This window comes from Tursiops truncatus, chromosome 9 (assembly GCF_011762595.2).
Source record: "Tursiops truncatus isolate mTurTru1 chromosome 9, mTurTru1.mat.Y, whole genome shotgun sequence".
NCBI classification, from domain to species: domain Eukaryota; kingdom Metazoa; phylum Chordata; class Mammalia; order Artiodactyla; family Delphinidae; genus Tursiops; species Tursiops truncatus.
In genome coordinates, this window is record NC_047042.1 from 99227004 (window position 1) to 99252879 (window position 25876).

At 60.0% G+C, this 25876-nt stretch overlaps 2 protein-coding genes across 5 annotated transcripts; one reads left to right on the forward strand and one right to left on the reverse strand.

The window, feature by feature from the left end:
- Positions 1-10: 10 nt before the first annotated feature.
- ATG9B (autophagy related 9B) lies at positions 11-9386 on the reverse strand. Its single transcript, XM_073809474.1, is given in 14 exon segments — positions 11-1357; positions 1444-1567; positions 2366-2390; positions 2392-2457; positions 2638-2746; positions 2863-3417; positions 3420-3651; positions 5412-5546; positions 6049-6220; positions 6412-6476; positions 6622-6665; positions 6780-7004; positions 7007-7275; positions 9382-9386. Coding segments are annotated over 14 exon segments (2154 nt in total). The 3' UTR covers positions 11-1229.
- Positions 9387-9539: 153 nt separating this feature from the next.
- Positions 9540-25871, forward strand: ABCB8 (ATP binding cassette subfamily B member 8). Of its 4 annotated transcripts, none has more exons than XR_012334144.1 (17): positions 9540-9744; positions 13350-13662; positions 13998-14153; positions 14230-14324; positions 14474-14579; positions 15438-15599; positions 15697-15782; positions 15908-16005; positions 16442-16547; positions 19620-19653; positions 19871-20007; positions 20202-20296; positions 20442-20575; positions 21278-21425; positions 22809-23059; positions 23749-23952; positions 24169-25871. XR_012334144.1 is itself a non-coding variant. In XM_073810090.1 (17 exons), the coding sequence occupies exons 1-16, from the start codon at positions 9650-9652 to the stop codon at positions 23872-23874; spliced, it is 2142 nt and encodes a 713-aa protein (XP_073666191.1). In that variant the 5' UTR covers positions 9540-9649; the 3' UTR covers positions 23875-23877; positions 24169-25871. The 4 variants fall into 4 exon arrangements, 3 of the variants coding, with proteins under 3 accessions (XP_073666191.1, XP_033719373.1, XP_033719374.1); XM_073810090.1 differs by having other exon boundaries at positions 23749-23877; XM_033863482.2 differs by having other exon boundaries at positions 23749-25871.
- The last annotated feature ends 5 nt before the right edge of the window (positions 25872-25876 follow it).

Here is a 25876-nt window from a genome sequence, read left to right on the forward strand (position 1 = left end):
AAGCCTGATCTCTAAATCATTGAAATATTTATTACTGACGATTCACCATAAGAGACCAGATCAGAAGTTATGAGAGCTACTAAGATGCCTAACCCAGCGCTGTCAATCACAGTTACAGAATGAATGACAAGCTTTGTCTTTGAACCCGTGCAGACAGTGTGGAGGTGGTAATTCTTTGACAGGGAGTCCTGGAGAACAGTGGTGGTCTCCAGCCAATCACGGGCAGTTCTTCTGTGTTGCTCCCTGATCTGGACTGAGAAGCAGGTGCAGTCGTCAGCTGACAGGAGTGGGGATTCCAGGACTAAGGTCGCAAAGCTGTGCAGCACAGCCATGAGCAAACTTTACTGCTTGTTTCGGACAGGACAAGGGGCCAGACCCGCTTCCTCAGATGTCACGCCAACGTGAACTCCGAAAACGTCAGGCCTCTCTAGTCTTCCCACCCCCAGTCCCCATGCCCTTCCGCAAGTCCCATGGGAACCTAAAGTCCAGATGTGTCCAAAGAACCTACTGGGGCTTCCCTGGTGGCGCAGTGGTTGAGAGTCCGCCTGCCGATGCAGGGGACGCGGGTTCGTGCCCCGGTCCGGGAGGATCCCACGTGCCGCGGAGCGGCTGCGCCCGTGAGCCATGGCCGCTGAGCCTGCGCGTCCGGAGCCTGTGCTCCGCAACGGGAGAGGCCACAACAGTGAGAGGCCCACGTACCGCAAAAAAAAAAAAAAGAACCTACTGCCTTTCGGGTCCAGCCCCTCATGGCTCCCTTATGTGCAGCTTGGCCTCCATCTTGGCTCTGCCCTCCAACGTGAGGTCACTTGGGTACTTCTTCCCAGGCGACCACTCCAGGACAGATAGTTGTCTCTCAGCCCCTCCGTGTGAGGACTGTCTCTAAGACATGTTTCCCGATGCCTTGGGCGTCTCCTCTCCTACCCTTTCTCTCTTCTCCGGGGCGAGTTCCTAATTGACTCCCAAGTTCCGCCCAGCTAAAGCATCCATGGGGGTCTTTAAAGAGGGCTCGGCGTGCCCTTCCACTCTACCTCATCCGATCTCCTGTGGCTGGAGAAGAAGCCAGGGAACCTGGGGGAGGAAAAACACTTGACAAGCAGTCCAGGGGTTTAGGTTCCAGAGATGACCATCCCCATCACCGTTCCCATACCTCTGAGTCTGAGTCCACCCAGTGTCCTACTCGTTGCCCTGCCTCCACCCCAGTTAGACAATACTGGCCGTGAGCAGCCCTCTCAGTCAGTGCTAGTGGCCTGGCCAGCCTCCTTCTGGGTGTCTGTGGGCTCCTGAAACCCTCCAGGGAACAGATTCTGGGTCCTCTGGGTTCTCCACTGCTGTCTGGGGCTGGAAGCAGGACTGGAGCCTGGTGAGAAAAGCCATCAGCTGGGCAGTGCCATGATACCTGCAGTTCACCCAGGGTCTGTCCCCCACACACCCTGACCGCCTCACCATCACTGGACCAGGATGGCTTCTCCTCGTCCGGCGAGAGTGTCTGCGGCGGGCTGGCCCAGGGCCTGGACAGGGAGAAGGCTGAAGCCTCGCCCCACAGTTCCTGCTGCTGCTGCCGATGGAGCTAAATGGAGAGAAGAAGGATGAAGGGCTCCCTCCGGCCCTGCAGCCTGAGGCCCAGCCCCTGGGCTCGGTGCAGAGGGTGCTGAAATCTCCTCCCCCACCCTCAGCTTGGAGCCTGTCCCTGGCTGTGCGGGGCTGTGGTTTGGTAGGAGTTTGCCTGCCTCACTCAAAGCAGAGCTGCGTTCCACCCCCAGCTCCACTGCTTGCCATCTGCGACCTCGAGCTAGCCACTTCACTTCCCCTAGCCTTAGGGCCCTCATTTGTCAGATGAGGACAATGGGGCTTCCCTGGTGGCGCAGTGGTCGAGAGTCCGCCTGCCGACGCAGGGGACATGGGTTCGTGCCCCGGTCCGGGAAGATCCCACATGCCGCGGAGCGGCTGGGCCCGTGAGCCATGGCGGCTGAGCCTGCGCATCCGGAGCCTGTGCTCCGCAACGGGAGAGGCCACAACAGTGAGAGGCCCGCGTACCGCAAAAAAAAAAAAAAAAAAAAAGAGCAGTGACTAGCCAGTGGGCGGGGCTGTTGAGAGGATCCCAGGAGGGGAGTGCGAACACCCACATGTCCTCGCATCCTCGCCCAGTGTCCCTCGGCACGAAACCTGCACCTTTCTTTCCCTTTCTGCCCCCTCGCCCTCCCTTCGCCTTGTCACCAACAAGGGCCACCTCTTAGTTCCCCTCACCCTCTTCTGAACTGTGTTCTTTCCTGTTGGGTAAATTCCTTACACTCCAGCCCCTCCACACTCTCCATTTTGTTCAGCTGCTTTCTCCCCGCATTTCTCTTTCTGGCACCCCTCTACTCACCTGGTGCAGGTAAATGGTGTGGAGACTCAGCAGACACAAGCTCTGGGAGCTGGGCCAGCTTCTGGCCCCCACTGCCTCCTGGGGACACACAGCTAGAACAGAGGGCACAGTGGATGAAAAAAAGACAGGTCCCCCCATCCCCACATGCCCCAGGGAGGGCCAGGCTTCACCTCTCCTTTCTGGTCACCCCCGCCCCCATGCCCCTGCACCCTTCTCCTGGAGGATCAGCCCCACCAGCCCTGCTCCCTGCGTCTCAGGCCCCCACCCCTCACCTTGAGTCCTGGGTCATTCGGGAAATGGAGGCCAGGAGGCTGGCCGTGGCTGCAGCTGGGCAGGGTTTGCGGCGAACGACCTTGGCCCTGCCCGCCCGGAATGAAAGACCTAGAGGGCGGGAGGGGGATGGAAAAGGGGCCTGCCGTTTAGAGGATGTGCGGCTAGGATGCCGGGCTGGGGGGCCACTAGCGGTGGAAGGGGTAGGGATGCGCGGGAGGCTCAGCCCCAGGACAGAAGAATGCCCCTCCCCGGACATCTCCCCCATCGCACCTGGCCACTGGCCACTATCCCGAGCGCGGTCATGGCGGTGAGCACGTGCTCCACGTAGAGCACATCCTTGTAGTAGACGGTGAGCACGAGCAGCGCGGCGAAGAGCGCGCCGGCGAAGAAGACGAGCTGGCGGGCCAGCAGCGCGAGCACGGGCGCGGGGGCGCGCAGGAAGGCGGCGGCGGGGCGGGAGGCGCGGGCCAGGCGCGCGCGCAGCTCGTGCGGCAGCTCGTTGAAGTGGCGCAGCTGCTGGCGGGCCAGGCGGGACCAGCGGCGCGTCGCCAGCGCGCCGGGCTCGCGCCGCAGCAGCTCAGCGCGGCTGTAGAGGGCGTGCAGCACTTGCCAGGCCAGCACCAGCGGGCTCAGCGCCAGGTTCACGGCCGCCAGCAGCAGCACCGTGCGCCGCCAGCGCGCGGCCAGGGCGGCCCGCCGGTCGCTGCGCTTGTAGGCGTCGGGCAGCTCCTAGCCGCCGCGGAAGAACGAGAAGGGCCCGCGGGAGAGGAGCAGATCGAGTTGGGCGCCAGGCCGCAGCTGAGGAAGGCCGCCCTGCCTCCCCGGGGCACGGCGCGGCGGGCCGGCAGCAGGCCCTTGCTGGCCAGCGCCACCTGGTAGTTGGTGTAGCGCAGGATGCGGTGGTGGGCGTCCAGCTCCGTCAGCGGCCTCGGCTGCCCGCACAACCCTCCGCTCCTCTGCAGCGCCAGGAGGCGGGACTGCACCTCGGCCCAGGGCACCGAGCTGAGCTCCTCCTGCGGAGAGGGGACGCCTGAGCGCCAGCCACCTGGATTCCTCTCCACGGCGATGCCCAAACTCCCCGTGACCAGAGATGTATCCCCGCCGTCCTCACCCAGTGTCTCTCGGGCACGAAAGCTGCCACCTTTCGCTTTCTGCCCCCTCGCCCTCCCTTCGCCTTGCCACCAACAAGGGGCACCTCTTAGTTCCCCTCACCCTCTTCTGAACTGTGTTCCTCGGGCCCCTGCGCCTCCTGAGGCCGTGAGTCATGTGCTTCCCAGGAAGAGCTCATAAACCAACTCTACATGTATCTGAGCTCAGCTCCGTAAGAGCAGGTTTTCCTGGCCACCGCTCGCCCACCCGTGCCCGCAGCCCTACACATACAAGGTACATCAGAGCTGCAGGTAACAAGGCAGTCTCTTTCCCGTTCCTGGGGTACCAGCCCGCTGGGCCCGGAAGCCGCCAAACTTTTACCTCAGCATGCTTTGAGACACACACACACACACCCCGCCCCATCCCACTCGAACAGATTAACCTTCCTAAGACAGTGGCCTTGTCCCCGTCGGGGTGGAGGCTGTCAGATCTCACTTGGAGCTCATCTGCAAACCTCATTTTAGCCCAGTTTCACCCAGCCTCCCCAGTCCAGCTTAGTCAAGTCCCTCCAGGCCAGCCTCTGCAGTCCATCCCAGGGTCTCCCTTTCCCCTGGAAGGAAGAGGGGAAAGAAGGAAGGAGAAAGAGGGGTCAGGCACCTCCTGGAGGAGCAGTGGTCCAGCTCCTCAGCTTCCCTGCCTCCATCCCCAGCCCTCGCGACTCTTTCCTGTGCTATGGCTTGTGCTTCCATACTCAGGTGGGCTTTCGAGAACCTCTCCCCTTTGCTGCACAGGAGGGCTGTGTAAAAGTCTCTGCACTTCTGAGAGGAGCAGAGAAAGCTGGCTGCTGAAAGTAGCCTTTGCGCCGTGCCTTAAAGAAAGAACTTGGGGGGCTTCCCTGGTGGCGCAGTGGTTGGGAGTCCGCCTGCCGATGCAGGGGACGCGGGTTCGTGCCCCGGTCCGGGAAGATCCCACATGCCGTGGAGTGGCTGGGCCCATGAGCCATGGCCACTGAGCCTGCGCGTCCGGAGTCTGTGCTCCACAACGGGAGAGGCCACAACAGTGAGAGGCCCGCGTACCGCGAAAAAAAAAAAAAGAAAGAAAGAAAGAACGTGGGTACAGAGCCAGAAGGAGCATGAGCGAGATGGGGAGGAAAGAGCAAAGCGTGACCAGGGACAGTGAAGGGGCCGACGAAGTAGCTTCCTGCAAACAGGGGCCAGAAAGGGGGGTGGGCTCACTGACGGGGGCCTGAACACTCAGTTGCAGGCTGGTGGGTCAGTCTCCTTACTGCTGCCCAAAGATGCGCATTGCTTCCCCTGCCCCCTTCCTGCCTGGGGTTTGGAATGCCTCCCCGCCTCCTATCCTCCCCAGCCCAAGCCCAGTTCCTCCTGCTCTGGAAAGTCAGGTGACTGCCCTTCCTCTAAAGACCCATTGTTTGGACCACAAGCACGTGACTGTGCATCATCTTCCATAACCATCTACATCAACTAAGCTCCACAACAGGAAGGACCTTGTGTTCTAAGGGGCGGTACCCCACCTCCTAACATTATTCGGGGCCAAGGGTAGGTGTCTCTAAGGGCTTCTGCCCTCTTCCCAGTGGATCCTTCTGTCAGTACAGCTCCCTACTCCTTCCCACCCTCCGCCCCCTGACATGGCACGCCTCCACAGACACGCTCACCCAACTCACTGGGGGGATGTGCAGGGCCTCCCTGGAAAACACCTGGATGTCCCAGTAGCTGAAGAGTTTGCAGACCGAGCAAAGCAGCTGGAAGAGCCAGACGGCAGCCGCCAGGATCAGCAGGAAGACAAGCAGGAGCGGATCCTGTGCCAGGCGGGACAGACGGAAGAGAGAAAGCAGCGGCCCCATAGCAAGGGAGACCTGGCTTGGGGAGCAAGGGGGTCCTGGAGAGGGGACCCAGCCAGACCAGTGGTTCTCAAAGTGTGGGCCCTAGGGGTCCCCAGACCCTTGTGAGTGTCTGCAAAGTCAAAACTTTTCATATAATATTAAGGTTTTCTGCCATTTTCATTCTCCTTCTCCCAAGAGTACGCAGTGGCCTTTTCCAGCGGCTACGTGACATCACGGTCAGTCGATGGAATGTATGTTTGTCCGTTCTTAGGGACAGCTTTAATCTCTAACAAGGTGGATCTAGATAGGATTCTCATCAACAAAAGGTCTCGGGAGTTGGGTTCTCAATCAATTTTAAGTGTATCAAAGGTGGCCTGAGACTAAAAACTTGGAGAATGGCTGATCTAAACCAAGGAACAAAAGGAGGGGAGGCTTTTGTCTTTGTCAGTTGCTCTCCCCCATCACCTCCCCCACCAGCTGTCACTCACCGCTGGGCACACTGGGATGAGGGTAGGTTAGCATCTGACAAGGTCACTTTGCTGTGGAGCGACCCAGGTCTTGTTCGGTTTTTTGGTTGGTTGGCAAAGAGAACGCTGTAATCCACGCAGCGAAGAAGGAAGGTTGTGAAGGTGACAATGAAAATGAATCGTCTGGGACAGGAGGGAGTGCAGTGATGAGGCCTGCGGGCTGGGAGGGCTCCTGCCCCAGCCTCCGGGCCCGCCCGGATTAACCCATCCTGCTGAGCCCCTAGGTTGCCTGGGAAGGCACTGGAGGCCCAGAAGCAGCAGGCACTACTGAGGAAGCAAGGGGAAGAGCTTGGAGTCTGGGACAAGCATCTCACCCCAGCTGGAAGACATCCTCCAGCAGGATACAGGCAAAGCCACTCCTCTGGTGGTAGCTGTACATGTGGCAGGGCGTCAAGAATTAAGCCTGAGGCATGATGGGCCTTTCCTGAGGACGCCGACTCCTCAGCCCCCAAGTCCCCAGCCCACTGCCTCCCTGTCTCCCTGTCTCCCGTGCCCCTTCTGCCAGGCAGAGCACAAAAGGATATCTTGGTGAAGAAGCTGTCCAGGTTCTGGACGTGGTGCCAGGAGCCTGGGCACAGAGGGGAGAGCGTTGGGACTCACCTGCCTCCGTGCCCTCAAGCCTCTGCCAGAGGCCCAGCCCAGGGGACACTCTGGAGCCCTGAGGCCCTCCCCAGCCCCTCACCTCGGAGCCCTTCAGGCACGTGAAGCAGGGGCTGCTGCCCCTCCCCATGGAGGGCTGAATCTTGGGACCCCTCAGGGTCACAGTCCTCCAGCCTCTCAGAATCCTGCTCAGGGATCAGAGGGCCTCTCCGCAGCCCAGGAGGGTCCTGGGGGCATCGGCATGGGGCAGGGGCAGGGTGGGAACCCCAGGAATGGGGAGCAGAGATGGGCATCATCGCGGGTCGGGCTGCGTGGCGGGGGTAGCGGGAGTGGGGAGGGTACTATAGCGAAGCTGAGAAGCCCCTGGGGCCTGCACCGCTGGGTAGGGGGGCCCCGGGGCTGAAGGAGGAGCTGAGGAAGGCGTGCTTTTTGTGTGAGGTGCAGGGGCCAGAGAGAAGATGGAGACCCTCCCTCCCCCAGGTCCCCGACCCGGAGGAGGAGAAAGAGGAGGCAGTGGCACGGGGAGGAGGGGCACGGATCCACGCCCCAGCTGCCCCCGGTCCCCACCCCCCGCCCATCTGCCTCACCATCAGGCCAGCGGCATCTCCTGAAAGCTTGGAAAGATGGGAGCTGCTGCTGTTTCCGAAGAGGTCTGCGTTGCTGAGCGGGGACTTCAGCAACCAGGACAGTGACAACAACAGCCCGGTGACCCAGTTGGGGCAGGCCTCAGGCGTCCCAACTCGCAGTCACCAGCCCGACCACCCACACCCCTTCCAGGGCAACCCGCGGCCAAACCTCTTAGGGCCCCGCCTCCATGCCTGGCAGGGCAATACCTGGAGAGGCAGGAGCAGACTAGCGGCAGATGGAAGGAGATCCCCCCGGTCCCACCTTCAGACCCCCAGCGGACTTAAAACGGGAGGCCAGAGAGCAGAAGCCGAGAACAAAGACAGAAAGAATCTAGTTAGGATTATAGGGCTATGGGGCCAAGATATACATCTTTAGTTTCTTAAAACCTTATCTCAGAATAAAACAAAACAACTTATCTCCCCTCCCTATATACACACACACAGAGTGATCCACGGAGAAACACTTGAAGACCAAACACAAAAAGAAAAAAAGGAAACGAGAACGGCTGCATGTTTTGCTTGTAGGACAGTGCTAAGGAATGGAAAAGGGGAGACCGTCTGACTTTGCAGCCAGGGTGGGGGAGACTGAGAGGGAGCAAGTGAAGGGAGGAGAGGCAGTTATTTGGGACGAGAGGTGGTTCTCGGAGATTTTACAGTAGGAAAGTGGGGTTCCTTGGAAGCTCCAGTATGTTTGCTTATTTATCCTCTTGAAACCCCCTCTACCAAGTTCTGATCCAGTTTTGGGAGCCCCCTGAGATGCATCAGGGCTGACCCAGCAGAGGGCAGCTGAAGGTCAGGCATTTGGAAGGGCAGGTAATTTGGGTGCCCCAGGGATGAGCTGACTGAGTTGAGTTCCTTGTTGCCACCTCAAGGAAGAGGCGGAGGCCCAGGCAGCTGGTATGGTAGCTTGTCCAAGGCCATTCTTGAGGCCCTGAATCATCAGGTTTCCTACTGAAGTCCATTCCTGAGGTGCTGACTCAGCCACCCATGTGTCAGGGCCTCCAGGGCTTAAGCCCAAGCGCTGATGTAGGGACCAGTATCCAAGACATGGAAACAGAGGAACAGAGTACATCCCAGATTGCCCACTGGAGGAACTTAGAGGAGGAACCTGTGCTTCCTTCCTGGGAGGGGAATTGTCATGGTAGCTCAGGACTTGCATAGTTTTATCCCCGAGCAGGAGGCAGAGCTATGAAAACAAGATTCCTGGTGCCCAAAATGGAATCCCACACTGCAGAGGGGCTAGGAAATTCCCATGATCTCTCTGAGACACCTGTCAAAATCAGATATGTGGGGTTTCCTCTGGTCTCTCCCCAGCCTCACTCACCCTGATATTCCACCATACTCACTTTAGGACCCTCCCATACAGCCTCCTCACCCAGCCCAACCTCAGACTAATCCTGACACGTTTTCCTACCCAGTTTCACTCCAGATTCATCGATGAACAGCCTCCCTACCACCGGCCCCAATTCACGTCAATTTATTATTAAGGACACTCTTCCCTGCCAGGCATTTGGAGGGGAAGGAGGGGACGGATGAATGAGACAGAGCCACTACCCAAAAAGAAGTCACAGCCCAGAGGGGAGGCAGCTATGCAAACAAGTAATTACACAGAAGAAATAACTAAGAGTGAAACAGAGGTGTAAGAGCTGTGCGGTGGCAGCTTCAGGCACAGTCAGCCTAACTGCGGTAGGAAGGCATCTGTGGGGGAGATGGATTTAGGGTCGCGCCAGCGGTTCTAAACCATTGAGTAGGGGCAGCTTATCAGAATCACCAGGGTTTTTTTTCTCCCAAATATATGTGGCTGCCGTCCCCTGAGCTCTGACTCGCCTAGGAGAGCGGGGTGGGTGGCAAAGCACGTGCACATGTTTTGAAAAAACTCCAAACGGTTTTTGTCCCTTAGTCTCCCAGAACCAGCGGTCTACACTCCCTGGAGACTCCGGAACATCTAGAGTCCGCCAGGAGCGCCCATAAGAGAATGACCCGGAGGTCAGCAGCTGACGCGTTACTATGGATACCCCAGGGCGGGGGGACGCACTCTGCACACCCTCAAAACGTCACCCCATAGCCGACTCGGACGGCGTGCACAGGGCAGGGCCCGCCCGGAAGTGGGGGCGGGAGGCAGGTGACTCTCTGCAATCACAGTCCCAGAAGGGGGGGCTAACAAGGTTTTCTCCAATCACAGCTTGCAATGAAATTGATGCTTCTTTCCACCAATCATCGCCGAGTCGCGAGGGGGTTGTCGGGATGGGGGCCGGAGCCAACATGGAGTCCTCAGTGGAGTAAGGGTGAAGCTGCCGTTGCCGGCTGCTCCTTTTCTACCCCCACCATGTTGGTGCACTTATTTCGGGTCGGGATTCGGGGTAGCCCCGTCGCAGGCAAGCCACCACTATCCCTCCGCTTCCAGACATTCTCGGCCGTCAGGTAAAAAGGGACAAACCTACTGGGAGCGCGGGCCATTGACCGGCCGGCAGGGCGTGGGGACCGCCGGGAGATGGAGTCCCAGGCTCGCGCAACGCCTGCTGGGAGTTATAGGCCGGCCCGGCCCGGGGTTGAATGTCACTCCCCCGGGGATTGGCCTCAATTATTTAGAGCAAGACCTAGGTGCCAGCAGGAGGCTCGGCGCGTCTGTATCTGCATGTGTGCTGGACGGAGGGGGCGTTCTGGCTGGTGACCACGCTAGGTCTCTTCCCACCAGCGGGCGCCGTGCTGCACAGGTGTCGGGCCCCCGTTTCCGGCCCCAGTCCTCGTTCTTGGAATTGGTCTGGCGATGTGGACAAAAATTATTAGTGTCCGGAGACATTTAGTATTGCTGTTGTTCCAAAAATTCAGTGTGAACTGAACAAAAATGGTTACTAAATCGGGATAGTTTCAGCAGAGATAGTCAATTTGGTAACGCGTATGTATGTGTTCTTGTATGCTCTATACACGTTCGTCTCAAGAGAGAAAGACACAGGTGGGAAACGAACATGTACCCTGAAACTGCCACTCCGCTGTAAATGCTTTATGAGAAGCGACTGATGCCTTTCTAATCCTGGAGTGAAGAACCCGAGAGCCAGGCAGGCAGCAGATTCGTAGGGGCGGGTGGATGTGGGCTTGTGTCCTTTGGAAAGCCCGTCTGACTGATGGAGGGCGAGATGGGCGGAGCTGCAGCTAGAAGTACTGGTGCTGGGAAGTAATCTGCCAGTTCTTGGCAGTGACCAAGCACTGCTTAGACCTTAGTTTGGAGAAGATGAGAAAAGCTGGAAAGTGGCCATGGTAAATTATTAAAAGGCTTGAAAACAGTCCTTAGGAAAAGAGTAAGGGTGTCGATGTTTTTTAACCAGAGCGAAACTCCAGAAAAGACATCAAACAACGTTTTACTATTTGTGTGTTCATAGTGTAGTGTTTTTAAAACGTCAGGTCACAACACAATAGTTCATAAAGTGAATTTAGTGAGTCTGAATCATTTAAAAGTGAATATAATGGAATATGTGTTAAAAACAAAGTAGGGGGACTTCTCTGGTGGCGCAGTGGTTAAGAATCCGCCTGCCAATGCAGGGGATATGGGTTCGATCTCTGGTCCAGAATGATCCTACATGCCGCGGAGCAGCTAAGCCCCTGCACCACAACTACTGAGCCTGCGCTCTAGAACCCATGAGCTACAACTACTGAGCCCACATGCCACAAGTCCTAAAGCCCGCATGCCTAGAGCCCGTGCTCCACAGCAAGAGAAGCCACCGCAATGAGAAGCCTGCGCACCGCAACCAAGAGTAGCCCCCGCTCGCCGCAACTAGAGAAAGCTCACGCGCAGCAACGAAGACCCAATGCAGCCAAAAATAAATATATTAATTAATTAATTTTAAAAATTAGGGAGGGAATTCCCTGGTGGTCCAGTGGTTAGGACTTGGTGCTTTCACTGCCGGGGCCCGGGTTTAATCCTTGGTGGGGAAACTAAGAACCTGCGAGCCGCATAGGACAGCCAAAAAAAATGAGGGGAAGTACTGTTTTGTGAAGCATTTCAGTTTTCTGTGACATTGTGCCGGATCGCAAAGCAAAACATATTTGTTACTGTTACCCACAGTAAGTCTAAAGCTTTGCAAACGCTGCAGCAGCGAGTCAGGGCAGCTTGTTCTGCATTTCTAATGAGAGCATGTGCTCAAGAAACATAACCATTTGCTGAACGCTGTTATGTACCAGAGCTCTGCTAAGTGCTGGGGATACGGTGGTGAATAAGATAGGGCTTCCCGCCATCAAGGAATATATGGTCTAATGAGGAAGAGGGGCATTTACACAGGGCAGAAGGACATTGAGCTTCTCCGTTTATATTTTGGATAGATATAAAGAACACAGTGGAAGACAGGCAGGTGGATGGGGTCGGGGGAGGTGTAATATAGAGTTGGCAAGAAGCCCAGGCCTCCCTGAAACAAGGGAAGGATGAGATGGAGTGTGTAGTTAGGAGGGTCTGGAAATATGAAAGGCCATCATAGTAAAGAAGAAACCTTTCATCTATTTGTTTTTTAAAAGCCTCTCCTCATCAATAATCTCATTTGGATCTTTGATCGTCCTACCATATACTCTTGGCCAGATAACTTATGCTTCTAACAGGCCTCCCTATAGCCACTCCTGTCATTCTCCAGCTCACTCCCCTCTGCAGTGATCTTTAAAATGCAATTATGGGGACTTCCCTGGTGGCGCAATGGTTAAGAATCCGCCTACCAATGCAGGGGACACGGGTTCAATCCCTGGTCTGGGAAGATCCCACATGCTGCGGAGCAGCTAAGCCCGCGAGCCACAACTACTGAGCCTGCGAGCCACAACTACTGAAGCCCGCGCACCTAGAGCCCGTGTTCTGCAACAAGAGAAGCCACTGCAATGAGAAGCCTGTGCACTGCAAGGAAGAGTAGCCCCCACTCGCAGCAGTGAAGACCCAACACAGCCAAAAATAAATAAATTTTTTAAAAAAATTTTTTATTAAAAAAATGCAATTATGATTATGGTCCTCGTTGCCCTCTCAAGTCCAGGTGTTTTAAAAGGATGGTAATGGCTCCCCCCACCCCACCCCCAGCCTCCAGCCTCGGCAAGCTTTGTCGTTAGTCGTTTGTACCCACACGCACATTAAAGCTTAACTACTGCAGTGTAGTTACTCGGTCTGTACCGTTCACCCCCTCTTCCTGTTCCACAGAGCAGGGCACTGACGCACAGTAGGCTGCGGCCCTATGTTGCCATCTGCAGGTACCGGAACTGCAGGAAAGGGGTGATCTTGGCCTATCCCAAGATGACAAGATACGTTATTTGGATTTTATTTCTTTTTCTTCCTTCAGCTGACAGAGAGGGAGTCTGTCACCCTTTCCTTCCTTGCCCTGTCACGTAAGCGCTCTAGGCCAGGAAGGAGACAGGGCGATGGGATATATAATAAGCTTCCGACCAGTGGTCAGAGACTTGGGTCCAGGCCTGGCCCTGCCACACATAACCTTGGGCTCATCACACATGGCAGCATAGGATGAGCCTGGATTCTGGAGTCAGACAGCAGGGCTCCTCTCTTGTCCTAGTTCTGCTGCCTGGGGACAAATGAGTTCAGCTCTCAGCCCTGCAGGATTTTGTCATCTATCAAGTGAGAATACTGGCCTCTCCCTCCCAGGGATGTGAGGATCAAACAGAGTGGACTGATGACTTGGTGAGGTGGGGGGGCACTGTCCCTCTCCGAGCTGCATTCACTGGGAACTTCTGTGTTCTCCACTGTAAGGCGAGCGCCGTCCAGCTCTGATGTCCCGTGATTCTGAGAGAGCAGGGCTTGGAGCCGCTCACTGGCTGGGGCCCGCCGTCTGAGAGGCGAGCAGCGAGAACACCTTTACCGCTCGATTGCTCTCCACTGGGCGTGTTCGTCTCAGAAACCGAGGTGCTTCAGAGCCGCCCTGAGAAGGGCAGGGTGGGCCGTTGCGAGAGGAGCTGCTGCTCTCCAGAGGGCTGAGCCGAGAGCTCGGCCGCTTTGTTGTTCAGCTGGGGGCCAGCTGGGCCCTCGAGCCCTCAGTGCCCTTCTCTCCCTGCAGGTCCCGCGATGGCCGCCCCAGCTCCTGCCTCCTCGGGGCCGTGGCCCGGCTGCAGCCCCAGCTCCGGGCCTGCCTCCCTCGAGCCCCCCCAGCTCCCAGCCGCAGCCCCTCTGCCTGGCTCTGGGTTGGGGGAGTCCTCCTGGGCCCCGTGATCCTGAGTAAGTGCCCCCGCCGCGGCCTTGTGGCACTCTGTGAGGCAGAAGCGGCCCCTCCGGCCCGCTCCGGACCCCGTGTCGTGGAGCCCCGCTTCAACTGGAAGCTCTTCTGGCAGTTTCTACGCCCCCATCTGCTGGTCCTGGGGGCAGCCATCATGGTGAGGTTTTCTCCCGCCCCGCCCCACGCCAGGGACAGGGAAGAACCCAGCCAGGGGTTCGCGGAAGCCCCAGCCAGAGCCGCCTAGGGACAGCTTTCCTGCCTGGCCGAATCTCAGAGGAGACCTCGGGAAGCAGCGGGGCTGGGGGTCACCAGGAGGACCTGCACAGGGCAGCTGGGTGAACAGGGTCCAGGGGTCCCCTGGGGCTGGCAGCTGGGCTTTAACTCTCCGAGAGACACAGGAGCCCCCAAAGCGTGGGCAATAGTGGGAGAGGAAGGGCCGGGGTTAGGGAAGAGCGTGGTCCCCCTGTAAACGTCTGTCTCCCACCCCCCAAGCTGGCACTGGGCGCAGCACTGGTGAATGTGCAGATCCCCCTGCTTCTGGGTCAGCTGGTGGAGATCGTGGCCAAGTACACGAGGGACCACGTGGGCAGCTTCCTGACTGAGTCCCGGAACCTCAGCACCCACCTGCTGATCCTTTACGGCCTCCAGGTACAGCAGAAGGGAGGGCCCGGGGGCCGCCAGCGGAACCGCGCGGGCGCCCCTGAGATCCTGGCCTCTCTCCCAGGGCCTGCTGACCTTCGGGTACCTGGTGCTTCTGTCCCGCATCGGCGAGCGCATGGCTGCGGACATGCGGAGGGCCCTCTTCAGCAACCTGCTCCGGTACTGCCAGCCTCGGGATGTGGGGTGCAGTGGTGGCGGGGACCAAGCGGCCCTCGGGGGGGACTGGTGAATGCCTAGGGGCGGGGCCTCATACTGAGGTCGTGTCTCCCTCTTCTCCCCCACCCGCTGCCCCCGTGTCCCACTGCCAGACAAGACATTGCTTTCTTCGATGCTAAAAAGACAGGGCAGCTGGTAAGCCGATTGACGACTGACGTGCAGGAGTTTAAATCATCCTTCAAACTCGTCATCTCCCAGGTCAGCGCCCAGGGCCCCCCACGCTCACTCACACGCGCATGCTCCCTAGTGCGGATGCAGCAGGCCAGTCCTGCCCACCCCACCCCCCGCCCCACCCTTGGGCCCTGCGCCCAGGCTCATGCCGAAGCGAGAAGCCTGCTGTCTGGTGAGGGTGCGGGTGAGGGAAGAGGGACGTTCACAGCAGGAGGTGCCACGGCAGCATCCGGGGTCGAGACAGGCTGTTTCTCTCCCGTTCTGAAATCCTACGTCCCCGGAAAACCGTCCCAAGAAGGAAGGCTCAGATGAGCCTGTCCTGGCCCAGCTTGCCCAGAGCAGAATCACCACCTTGCCCCCGGAATGCCGGGCATGCCGGCAGGAGAGGGCACGATGGCTTTCTGCTCTGTTCCTGATGTCCTCTCCTCTTCCCCCCGCGTTGTCACTGACCCCTAGCCGTCCCTGGGCGGCATCACCAGGCAATTCTCTCTTTTTTTATTTTTTGGCCGCGCCTCATAGCTTGTGGGATCTTAGTTCCCCGACCAGGGATTGAACCCGGGCCCCGCAGTGAAAGCACCAAGTCCCGACCACTGGACGGCCAGGGAATTCCCCAGGCGATTCTCTTTCTGTTCAGTTTCTAGAGCAGAAGAGAATAAAAGTGGGATTTGTCCCGGGGGAGGATGCCTCGGTCCGCAGGCATTCTCCTCACGCCTGCGCATCAGGAAGGGGTTACGCTCTGTGACCAGTGGACTGTCGGTTGGCCTCCCGGGGGTCAGACCTATGGCCTTGGCCTTGTGAGTGGAGAGCTAGCTGTAGCCAGCTGACTTTTGCCGAGTTCCCCACATCATGTTGCTGATGCCAGACGCCCTCCTGTCCGCTCCCCAGGGGCTGCGCAGCTTCACGCAGGTGGCCGGCTGCCTGGTGTCCCTGTCCATGCTCTCCACGCGCCTCACCCTGCTGCTGATGGTGGCCACGCCTGCCCTGATGGGCGCTGGCACCCTCATGGGCTCAGCTCTCAGAAAATTGTCTCGCCAGTGTCAGGAGCAGGTACCAGCATTTCCGCCCGTCCTCTTCTCTGCCCTGTACTCCTCTGTCACCCCTCCGTGTCTCCATCCCGGCACCCTGACTCCTGGACTCCCCACAGGTCGCCAGGGCAACGGGTGTGGCAGATGAGGCCCTGGGCAACGTACGGACCGTGCGAGCCTTCGCCATGGAGCAGCGGGAAGAGGAGTGAGTGCCGGGTGGGGGTGGAGCCCAAAGCGGTGGCAGGGGGGCGGCCTCCCCAGATGCACCTCCCCCCACCCCGCGTCGCAGCCTGCCTGCTTCCTGAGGGCTGGGCTCGGCTTCTGTCGCAGACGCTATGGAGCGGAGCTGGGGGGGTCCCGCTCTAAGGCAGAGGAGCTGGGCAGAGGCATCGCCTTGTTCCAGGGGCTCTCCAGTATCGCCTTCAACTGTGAGTGAGCGAGGCCCTACCGGGGGACCTGGGCTGTGGCTTGGGCTGAGCTCGGAGGAGCGAAGGACGGGTCCCAGCAGGGCGGGCGACGGGCGGCTCTCCACCTGCTCGAGGTCCTTCACATGTGGCTCGAGGGCCAGTCAGCCGGCCTCTGGAAGCTGCTGCCGCCGGCAGGCAGTGGGCAGGGAGACCCAGTGTCACAGCCGAGCCGTGTACAGCGCGCTGCTGGGCCGCCCCCGAGGGAGCCGTGGAGGTGCCCCCAACCCACTCGTTGCCAGATGACGAGACAGAGGCAGAGACCACTCAAGTGACTTACCTGAAGTCCAGTCAGTGGGGAGTACAGCAGGGACTGGCACTGGGGACCAGCACGTGGGCCAGGCTCTGTCCTCTGCCCTCCGCTGCTTCCTCCTTGAACCCCTGTCCTTGCCCCACTCAGGCATGGTCTTGGGCACCCTGTTTATTGGGGGCTCCCTCGTGGCCGGACAGCAGCTGACGGGGGGAGACCTCACGTCCTTCCTGGTGGCCTCCCAGACAGTGCAGAGGTGAGTGTGGGGCCGTTCCCTTTCCTAAGGGGCCCAGCTGGGCCAGGGGCCGGGGGTGCCAGTCTGCTGCGGGAACAGCTACCAGGTCCCCTGGCGAAGCTCCGGGCTGGGGATGGGGAGCCCCTGCCTTCGTCCAGAGCCCGCTCGGGGCTCCCAGCAGCCCCTGCAGCCTAACTCGCTGACCGTACACTCGGAAACGCAGTTGCCATCTTCGCCTTCCAGACAATTCTTCTATGAGCCTTTTTTTTGGTCCTTTTTTCTTTTTATTTGGCCACACCACGTGACATGTGAGATCCTAGTCCCCCGACCAGGGATCGAACCCATGCTCCCTGCGGTGGAAGCATGGAGTCTTAACCACTGGACCACCGGGGAAGTCCCAAGCCTTTTTCTTTTTCTTTCTTTTTTCGTGGCTGCGTTGGGTTTTCGTTGCTGAGTGGGAGCTACTTTTAGTTGCAGTGCACAGGCTTCTCATTGTGGTGGCTTCTCGTTGCAGAGCACGGGCTCTAGGCACACAGGCTTCAGTAGTTGTGGCTCGCGAGCTCTAGAGCGCAGACTCAGTAGTTGTGGCGCACGGGCTTAGTTGCTCCGTGGCATGTGGGATCTTCCCAGACCAGGGCTCGAACCCATGTCCCCTGCATTGGCAGGCAGATTCTTTTTTTTTTTTTTTTTTTGCTGTATGCAGGCCTCTCACTGTTGTGGCCTCTCCCATTGCGGAGCACAGTCTCCGGACACGCAGGCTCAGCGGCCATGGCTCACAGGCCCAGCCGTTCCGCGGCACGTGGGATCCTCCCAGACCGGGGCACAAACCCGTGCTCCCTGCATCGGCAGGTGGACTCTCAACCACTGCGCCACCAGGGAAGCCCCACACGCTTTTTAAGAGCTGGCCTCCCACCCTCTGCCTGACCTTCCCCTGCAGGTCCCACCCTGCTGGCTCACTGGATCCCATCTGCCCGCAGGCACCAGAGCTCCCCGCTGGCTCTGCCACAAGAGTGCCCAGGGTGGGCCTGCTCCCCTCCCCTGTCCCTTCCAAGCTAAGTTCCTAGCAGCTCCTTCTGCTGTTTCTCCTCACTGTTTCCCCGCCATATACCATGTATACCAAAACACATAAAACATAAATATGTGTTAGATAAACAATTACAGTAAATATGGTAGAATAAATAATTGAAGAGTGGGGGGGCTCCCCTGGTGGCGCAGTGGTTGAGAGTCTGCCTGCCAATGCAGGGGACACGGGTTCGTGCCCCGTTCCGGGAAGATCCCACATGCCGCGGAACGGCTGGGCCCGTGAGCCTTGGCCGCTGGGCCTGCACGTCCGGAGCCTGTGCTCCGCAACGGGAGAGGCCACGACAGTGAGAGGCCCGCGTACTGCAAAAAAAAAGAAAAAGAAAGAAAGAAAGAAATACAAGTTAGATAAGCAATTACCGTAAATATGGTAGAATAAATAATTGAAGAGTGAAGACCTGTGTTAGCAAGCAGCCACGTCCAGAAGATAGAACATCAGCTCAGACGCCCCTCTGGGTCCCTTCCTCGTTATTCCCGACGCCGACGGTCCTTGTGTCATGGCTCTGCCCCGTGGCTTACCACCTGTGCGAGTGTCCGCCGTTTCTTCCAGAATCCCTCACCATCAGCCTTATTAATATTGTCCTGGGCAGAATGGAGCTAAGCTGGAGGCAGGCAGGTAGAAAAGACTCCCTTTCTCAGCCCCAGACCCAGCATTCCACAAAGACCAGATACCACCCATTTCTGCTCAGTGCTTCCTAATCTGGGCCCATTCAGACCCTCTCTTGTCCTGGGCAGCCTCACCCCTCCTTCCCGCAGGCCCAGGAACTGATCCCTGGTGGCCTTGGGACTAAGAAGGTCTGGCTGTTCCGAGGTGGAACTTGGGCGGCCCCCTGCTGCCCCTCCCCCGGTGCTGACCCAGACGAGCACCACTGGCTCCCTTCACGGTCACCCTACCGTGCTCAACGGGGCAGGGGCAGGGGCAGAAAGTCTCCCCCGGCGGACGGCAGCCCCCCGTCCCAGGCCTGGCCCCGCTCCCTCAGACTCGCCTTGCCCTGGGCCCCTCCCCTTCATGGCCTGCGTCCAGACCCTTTCCTTTCCTCCCCGCTGCACTGCCTAGCCCGTTGGCAGAGCCGTGTCACAGACTTCAGAGAGCCTGTCTCGCAGGCTGCTAGGTGCTAGGTGGGGCGGCTTCCCCAGCCACAGGCCTCAGGCGCAGACTAACTTGCTGTCCTGGCTCTTCTCGGGAAGTTCTCCGGGCGTTTCCTTGCGGGCTCCCCCCCTCCCCCACCCCCGGTGCTGGGAGAAGTGAGATCCTAGGGAGTCAGTCTTGCCTCCTCTTCTCTTCGAGAAGAACCCGCATGCACAATCGGAGACGCACAGTCACGGGCTGGCCTGGCCCGTGACTAAGCGGGGGGCCAGTGACTCAGGAGTAGTGACTCACCTTCCTCCTAGCACGGCAGCCCCGCACGACGATGAGGAGGTGACCCACCGTCTGGACAGATGGACACTTGCCCCTCTGCTCACACAGGGCGGAGCCCGTGATGACATATCCTCAGGGAATTTTGAGTTCCCTCTGTGGTCCAATGTCTTCTGTTTCCTTCTTTCTCTAGAAGGAGTAACATGCTTTTTTCCACCTTCCTTAGCCCTTGCTTCCCCCGGGAGTGGACAGCGCTAGGTCTGACCCCCTTGGTGGGCCTCACAGCCCCTCCCTGCAGGCTGCGGGCAGCGTGGAGTCCGGCCCCGCCGCGCCCTGCGCCTGCCTTCCCTGTTTCCTCCCTGGAGCCCGGCCCTCAGGTACTGATGACTGTCAGCCCATCCGGGCCAGGAGGGAGCGTGGCCCTGAAAGGAGAAGTTACTTGCCAGGAGACCTCCCCGGTGGTGCCGGATTCCAGGGCGCCTAGGGCCCCAGTTTTCGGGAACTACCTCTGCGTTTGGCTTCCGGCCGCCTGTTTCCTCGCCTCACCCAACACGTCCCCCACGCAGCTGAGACCCAGACCTGCCTCTCTGGCGCTGGCCCGCCTTCTCTCAGGCCCTCCTCATCCCCCTCTTTCAACCCTCCTCTTTTACTCGCAGGTCCATGGCCAACCTCTCTGTCCTGTTTGGCCAGGTGAGTGGCAGAGCTGGGTGGGTCCAAGGATGTGGATGCGGTGCCTGGGCTGGAATCCCGTCAGCCACTGATGTCACTTGTGTGCCGTGGGAATTGGGTGTCCGGCGGAGGGGATACGACAAGCCCCTCCCCCGCCGCCAAGTGGGAGTCCAGGAGGTGCTGCCCATTCCCTGGGACCCCATGCCTCCCTCACGCAGACTTTAACCCCCCTCCCCAGGTGGTGCGGGGGCTCAGTGCAGGCAGCCGGGTCTTCGAGTACATGACGCTGAGCCCGCGCATCCCACTGTCCGGGGGCCACTGCATCCCCAGGGAGCACCTGCGCGGCTCCATCACCTTTCACAACGTCTGCTTCAGGTTAGCGTCAGTGCTGGGCGCAGGGGTATTTCTCTGCGGGTTGAGGGCAGGAGAGGGAGCCTGTCTGGGGACCTGTGGGTCAATGTCTCCCTCTAAGTAAGCCCCCCTTGGGGGTGCAGGGAGACTTTGGGAGGGACCCGGGCAACAAGGGGCCAGGAACCCGGTCTGACTGAGGGTCTCTTGGTTCCTCCCAGTTACCCCTGCCGTCCCGGCTTCCAGGTGCTCAGAGACTTCACCCTCACGCTGCCCCCGGGCAAGATTGTGGCCCTGGTGGGCCAGTCCGGGGGAGGTAAGAGGAGCCCGCCACCCTCCCACCTGTGACTTCTCCCTGTGGGAGCCACTCAGTGTGGAAGGAGGGGCCCCTCCACTGCCACCGGGGGCGTCCCTGTCCCGGACATGCTCCAGAAACCCATGCCCCCCTCCCGAACCCCCAGGAAAGACCACCGTGGCTTCCCTGCTTGAGCGCTTCTACGACCCCACGGCGGGCATGGTGACGCTGGATGGGCAGGACCTGCGCACCCTCGACCCCTCCTGGCTCCGGGGTCAGGTCATCGGCTTCATCAGCCAGGTGCCTGCTTCTCTCAGTCCCTGCGGCCTGGGCCCCTCCCCCTTCCCAGCCCCGTCACCTGCTGCTCTCCTGGGGGCACGGGGGTGAGCTGGCTCTCTTCACCAGTCCCCAGCGTTCACTGGGGTCCCAGCGACTGCAGCTCTGCCCTTGGAACCCTGTTCCTCGATGTAAAAGGTCCAAGCAGGTGGAAATGGGGTGGCCGTTTTAGGATCCCTGGGTTCTGTGGTGTCCAGAAGGTCTGGACACCCACACGGTGTTGCCGGGCACTGCTGGTGGCTCACCCACCAACCAAGGCCCCGCAGCCCCGCTCTGAAGCTCTCAGCCCCACTGCTTTCCCAGCGAGCGTCCACCTCCCCCCACCCCCCATGTGTGGATAGAGGGCGCCCTTTTGGCAGGAGAAAGCCAAATTGTAAAACCCTTCCCTGCCCATCTCCCCAGAGACGGGGGACCCTGCCGGGCCAGCTGGCCTTGCTCTCCCAGCCGCCTTCCCGCTCCCTTTCTCAAGGGGCTCCATGCCATGCAGGAGCTCGGCTTCTTCCCCCTTTGATGGACCTCTCTGTGTTTGACCTGTAACTTTGAACTGCCCCTACCTGCCCTCCAAGTGGTCCTGTTCTGGCCGAAACAGCTTCTGCTGATGCGCCCCTCAGAGGTTCAGGGCAAAATCAGAATGTTTCCGGTGGACCCTCCACCTCCCACCCCCAGGAGCCAGTCCTGTTCGGAACAACAATCATGGAGAACATCCGTTTCGGGAAGCTGGACGCCTCCGACGAAGAGGTTTACGCAGCTGCCCGGGAAGCCAATGCACATGAGTTCATCACCAGCTTCCCCGAGGGATACAACACCGTCGTGGGTGAGTTCAGAGACAGCATCCTGCTGGGGTCCGCGGGGCCCACGTGCGAGGCTGGGATCCGGGGGGCAGGAACACAGTCACAGCATCGGGGAAGACCAGACAACAACCATGGCCGAGTGGGACAGAGGCGACTCTGTGGGGACAGGGGAGACGAGGCCCATGCAGTTCAGGCACAGGCAGCCTGCAGGGACAGGAGCGTGACGGAGGGCAGGGACACAAGTGATCCGTGACGTGGGGACTCTTCAGAGCTCGCCACGTCAGCACCCAAGACCTGACCAGAAGCAAGGGGGTGTTACCTCCTTGTAATTGTTTATCCTTCAACGAAAGGTGCTCCCCCTGGCTCTCCGTAGGGGCGGGTTTGGTTGAGCCAGTCTGTCTTCTGACTTACCCAGAAGAGGGCTCTGGTGGTTCTGGAGCGTTGCAGCGTTGCGGCACCGCACTGGAGTCTTCGCAGTGCGGCCTGCGCTTCGTGTGCTCCTCTCAGAGGCCTTTTTTTCAGCCTTTGGGCTCATGTTTATCGTCCAGGGTCTCTTGGCTCTGTTGCAGAATGTTCCAGCATATCTCACGGCACAGGCATATCCAAGGTTCTCAACTCCTCTCGAAACCTAGTCCTGAGCCTGGCTGAGCTTAGCCTTCCGAGTGGCGCCCCCTCTGTGGGTAGCCGTCCTTCGTGTTCCGTGTTACTCACTGCTCGGATTCCTGCGGACCCCGCCCTGACGGGAGGAGCCGGGCCCACTCCTCTCTGTGCGCGCGCATTGTACCCCTGACCCCGTGCACTCGCGGGCTGCCCGGGGCTGCAGCCTGCCCCCCTGCTCTATGACTGCAGAGTCACCTGAAGCTCTCTTTGGCAACCAGGCTGCCACCTCTGCTGTTCTCTGTGGGCATTTTGGACCCCCATATGGTCTTCCCAGAATGCCCAGGTGGGTTTTGAATCCCACTGTTCTGCCACCCCCTACCCCACCGCAGGAGTCACGTCTGGATCCTAGATGTACCCACAGCAGCAGAGAGCCAGGAGGCCAGGAGAAGGCGGCTAGCGCTGCAGGGCCAGGGCAGGGGGTGGGACCCAGGCCCGTCATGGCTCTGAGCCCCTGCCCTGGTGTATGGGTGGAGCTCAGCGACACCTCTGAGCATCCCTGAGCCCCGCTGCGTTCACGACCCGTCGTCGTGTGAGTGCCTGTGCACGTTTGCACGGGGACGTGGGATCGTGGTGCCGCCAGGCATCACCCTGCCCTCAGAGGCAGGACGAATGCGCACAGGGCCAGGGCAGGGCCCTGAGGGGCCAGGCGGGAAGCGCCAGACGGCCCCGGTGACCATCTGCAGGGCCGCCCCCGAGTGCAGAGCTGAGCGCCACTCCAGGCCCCGCCCTATCCCCTCCCTCCCCAGGCGAGCGGGGCGCAACCCTGTCTGGTGGCCAGAAGCAGCGCCTGGCCATCGCCCGAGCCCTCGTCAAGCAGCCCTTAGTGCTGATCTTGGATGAGGCGACCAGCGCACTGGACTCGGAGTCTGAGAGGCTGGTGCAGGAGGCCCTGGACCGCGCCAGCGCTGGCCGCACCGTGCTGGTCATCGCCCACCGGCTCAGCACCGTGCGTGGGGCCCACCAGATCGTCGTCATGGCCCACGGCCGGGTCTGCGAGGTCAGCTGGGGCCCGGGGAGCAGGTCAGGGGGCTGGCACGGCTTCAGCCACAGACACAGTGGGACGGGCGGCTCAGCTGAGCTGTGTGAGGGTCTGGCCTGGCCCTGGGGCCTTGGGCTCATAGTCTGAAAGCAGCACCCGTGTGGATTCAGGAGTTCCTGCCTTTTGATAAGCCCTGGCCTCTCGGGGCCCCAGCTTCTTCCTCTGTCCCCTGGGGTGGGGCAGTGAGTAGAGCTGCAGCGTGGCTCCCAGGATCAAAGGCGAAAGTTCTCAGAGAAGTGTTCGCTGCTGGGGGAGGGGCCCAGGGGCTGAGGCACAGAAGAGGCCGCATCAGGGACCCTGATCAGGGCCCAGGCAGGAGCAGCCCAGAGGCTGTGTCTGCAGCAGGGCTTGGGGGCTGTATGGGGCCCGGCTCACAGCCCCCTGGCCACTCGCGCTGGGCGACGGGCACTGGGCCTTGTAAGAAAGACAGGGGGACCCAGATGCTCTTCCACGATCTAGCTCAGCTGACAAATACAGATGCGCCAGTGGCAATCCGTAATCAGCTGTGCTTTGGTTTCATACTCGCCTCAGGACTGACGCTGGCTTAGGTGAAGCCGTGCCCAACGGCTCATGAGAAGCTGGCCCTCCAAGGGCTCTGAACTCTGAGCTGGGTTGGGGTGACCGTCTGCCCCTCTTCCTCTCTCCAGGTGGGGACCCATGAGGAGCTCCTAAAGAAGGGCAGGCTCTATTCGGAGCTCATCCGGAGACAGGCCCTAGATGCCCCGCCTCTTGAGACGCCCAGGGGCCACGGGAAGCAGCACCCCAAGTCCTGAGAGGTCTGGTCACCGCCGTGCATCCGTGCCCAGGGCCAGGGCTCAGCTCAGGGGGGATCCCGGGCACCGAGCCCCCAGGTGGGCCAGCATGCTGGGGTGGGGGCTACTGCCATCGCTCCCCTGCTCGCAGCGAAACCCGGGCCAGGCGCCGGGCTGGGCGAGGTTGGGCGCACTCCTCCTGCCAGAGCTGAGAGCCCCTGGCTGCACGGCGGGCCCCTGCTCTGTCCCCTCCCTTTGCCAAGCCCTCCCCGGCCCCTCTCCCAGCCCTGCCGAGCCTCCCCCTGTACCCGACAGGCTAAAGGTGTGCAGGCCGCAGCTGCAGGGAATTTTCACAAGTCAGCACCGGGGGTGGGAGTAGGGACTCGCCCCAGGATTCGTCCCACACCAGTACCAGGACCTCGGCCTCCTCTGCGGAATCCCGACAGGCCTCTCAGGGCCCTGCGAGAAGGCGCCCACCCACTGAGCCAGCCCTTCAAACCCGCAGCCCACATCTTGGGAACAACTTCCCTTCCTTCTCCTTGTGCCTTTACACAGTCCTTTCTCTAGATTGTGCCCTCCCCCCATCTAAACAGGACGGGGGCCTAACAGGCCCCCTGGCTCTTGGGGAGGGCGAGGAGGGGCGGGCAGCTGTGGTCTGATCCACAAGAGGTTCTGCCCCAGCCCCGTGCGCCTTGAGCCCGTCATCCGGTGAGATTGTGGACCGCCACCCTCTATGTGAGGACACTTACCTCTGAAAGGGACAGAAGAGGACATGCACCCCAAACTCCAGCCACGGGGGACGTCCAGTGCTAACAGTCACCACAGCACTGAGGAGCAGCTGATGCTAAGCCCCTTGGGCTGACAGAATACAAAATCCGTCCGGCAAGGAGCGGTCCCTGCCCGACCGGCCTCCCTGGCGTGGTCAGACGGGGTCCCTGGAGCAGGTGGGACCAGAGCCTCACTTTGAAAGAGGATAGGCCAGCTGCCCAGGTGGCACAAGCCCTGTGACCCCAAAGCTGTGAATGGGGTGGGGCTGGACTCTTGTCCGCTTCTGGGGACCTAAGAGCAGCCAGGGTTTGCCCCCAGCCCTGGTCAGCTCCTAGAACCGGGCACCCCTCCTGCCTTGGTTCTGCTCGTGTCACATCCCACCAGGAAACCTTCCCCCTTCACAGCCACGTCTGGGCTGAAGACTCCATCATGAGTCCTGCACCCTGGCTTGAGAAAGAGGGGCCGTCCATGCTGGACCTTCAAGGCCAGCCAGACCTTTTGGATTTATCCCGTGGCATAGAAGGACGATGCCATGTTTCAGGGGTTGGCAGCAGGGGCAGCTGTGGCTGGAGGCCAGCCTGGAGGAGGCTGCAGCGGCTCAGCTGAGAGTGCCCACAGCCTCTTCTGGGTGTGGTTTAGGACCAGGTGCTACTTTAGGGAAATATCCCAGGGCCAAAGCCACCCTGGTTTCATGCGCTGCTTTCTTAATGATGAGAGGTCGCACCCCAGGGCAGGCCTGGCCCGGGAAGCAGAGCACGGGCTAGCTCCAGGTCGCTTTGCCACTAAACGCCTCCCTAGTGAGGGCAGCCAAGGGCAGGCCTCAACTCCCCGGCCGAGTCCACGCTGGCCTGCCTGGCCCCTCCCGGCCGAGGCCAGCTCGTGCTCTACCAGCAGCAGCCGCGGCCTCCAGCCACCCAGACGTCTTCTGACACCAGATTCTAGGTCTCTCCTTACCCCTGCAGGGTGGCCTCTCCAAATCCTGCCCCCCCACCCCCGCATCCCCTCTTGAGGGAAGTGGTGAGATCCATGGCGAGCCCTGAGCTGGAAGGCCCTGCGGTCAGCTGCACACTTGCTGTGTAGCCTTAACCTCAGCCTTGGCTCCTGCAGCTATTCCACGCAGACCGTAAACCTAGCTGCACTTAATTTCGCGAGCTTCTTTTAAGAGTTTAATTAGAATAATCTGTGGTAAAGTACTTAGCCTCAGAAGCTGGTTACATCTGTGCAATAAACCCTGTTATTCACTCCTTCAAGGTGT

What these genes read in the sequence shown, in the direction of transcription:
- ABCB8 (XM_033863482.2), top strand. Translation starts at nt 9,650, where the DNA reads ATGTTGGTGCACTTATTTCGGGTCGGGATTCGGGGTAGCCCCGTCGCA. An exon ending in CTCTTCAGCAACCTGCTCCG is followed by an intron (nt 14,325 to 14,473) that starts GTACTGCCAGCC and finishes TCCCACTGCCAG; the next exon opens with ACAAGACATTGCTTTCTTCG. An exon ending in ATGGAGCAGCGGGAAGAGGA is followed by an intron (nt 15,783 to 15,907) that starts GTGAGTGCCGGG and finishes CTTCTGTCGCAG; the next exon opens with ACGCTATGGAGCGGAGCTGG.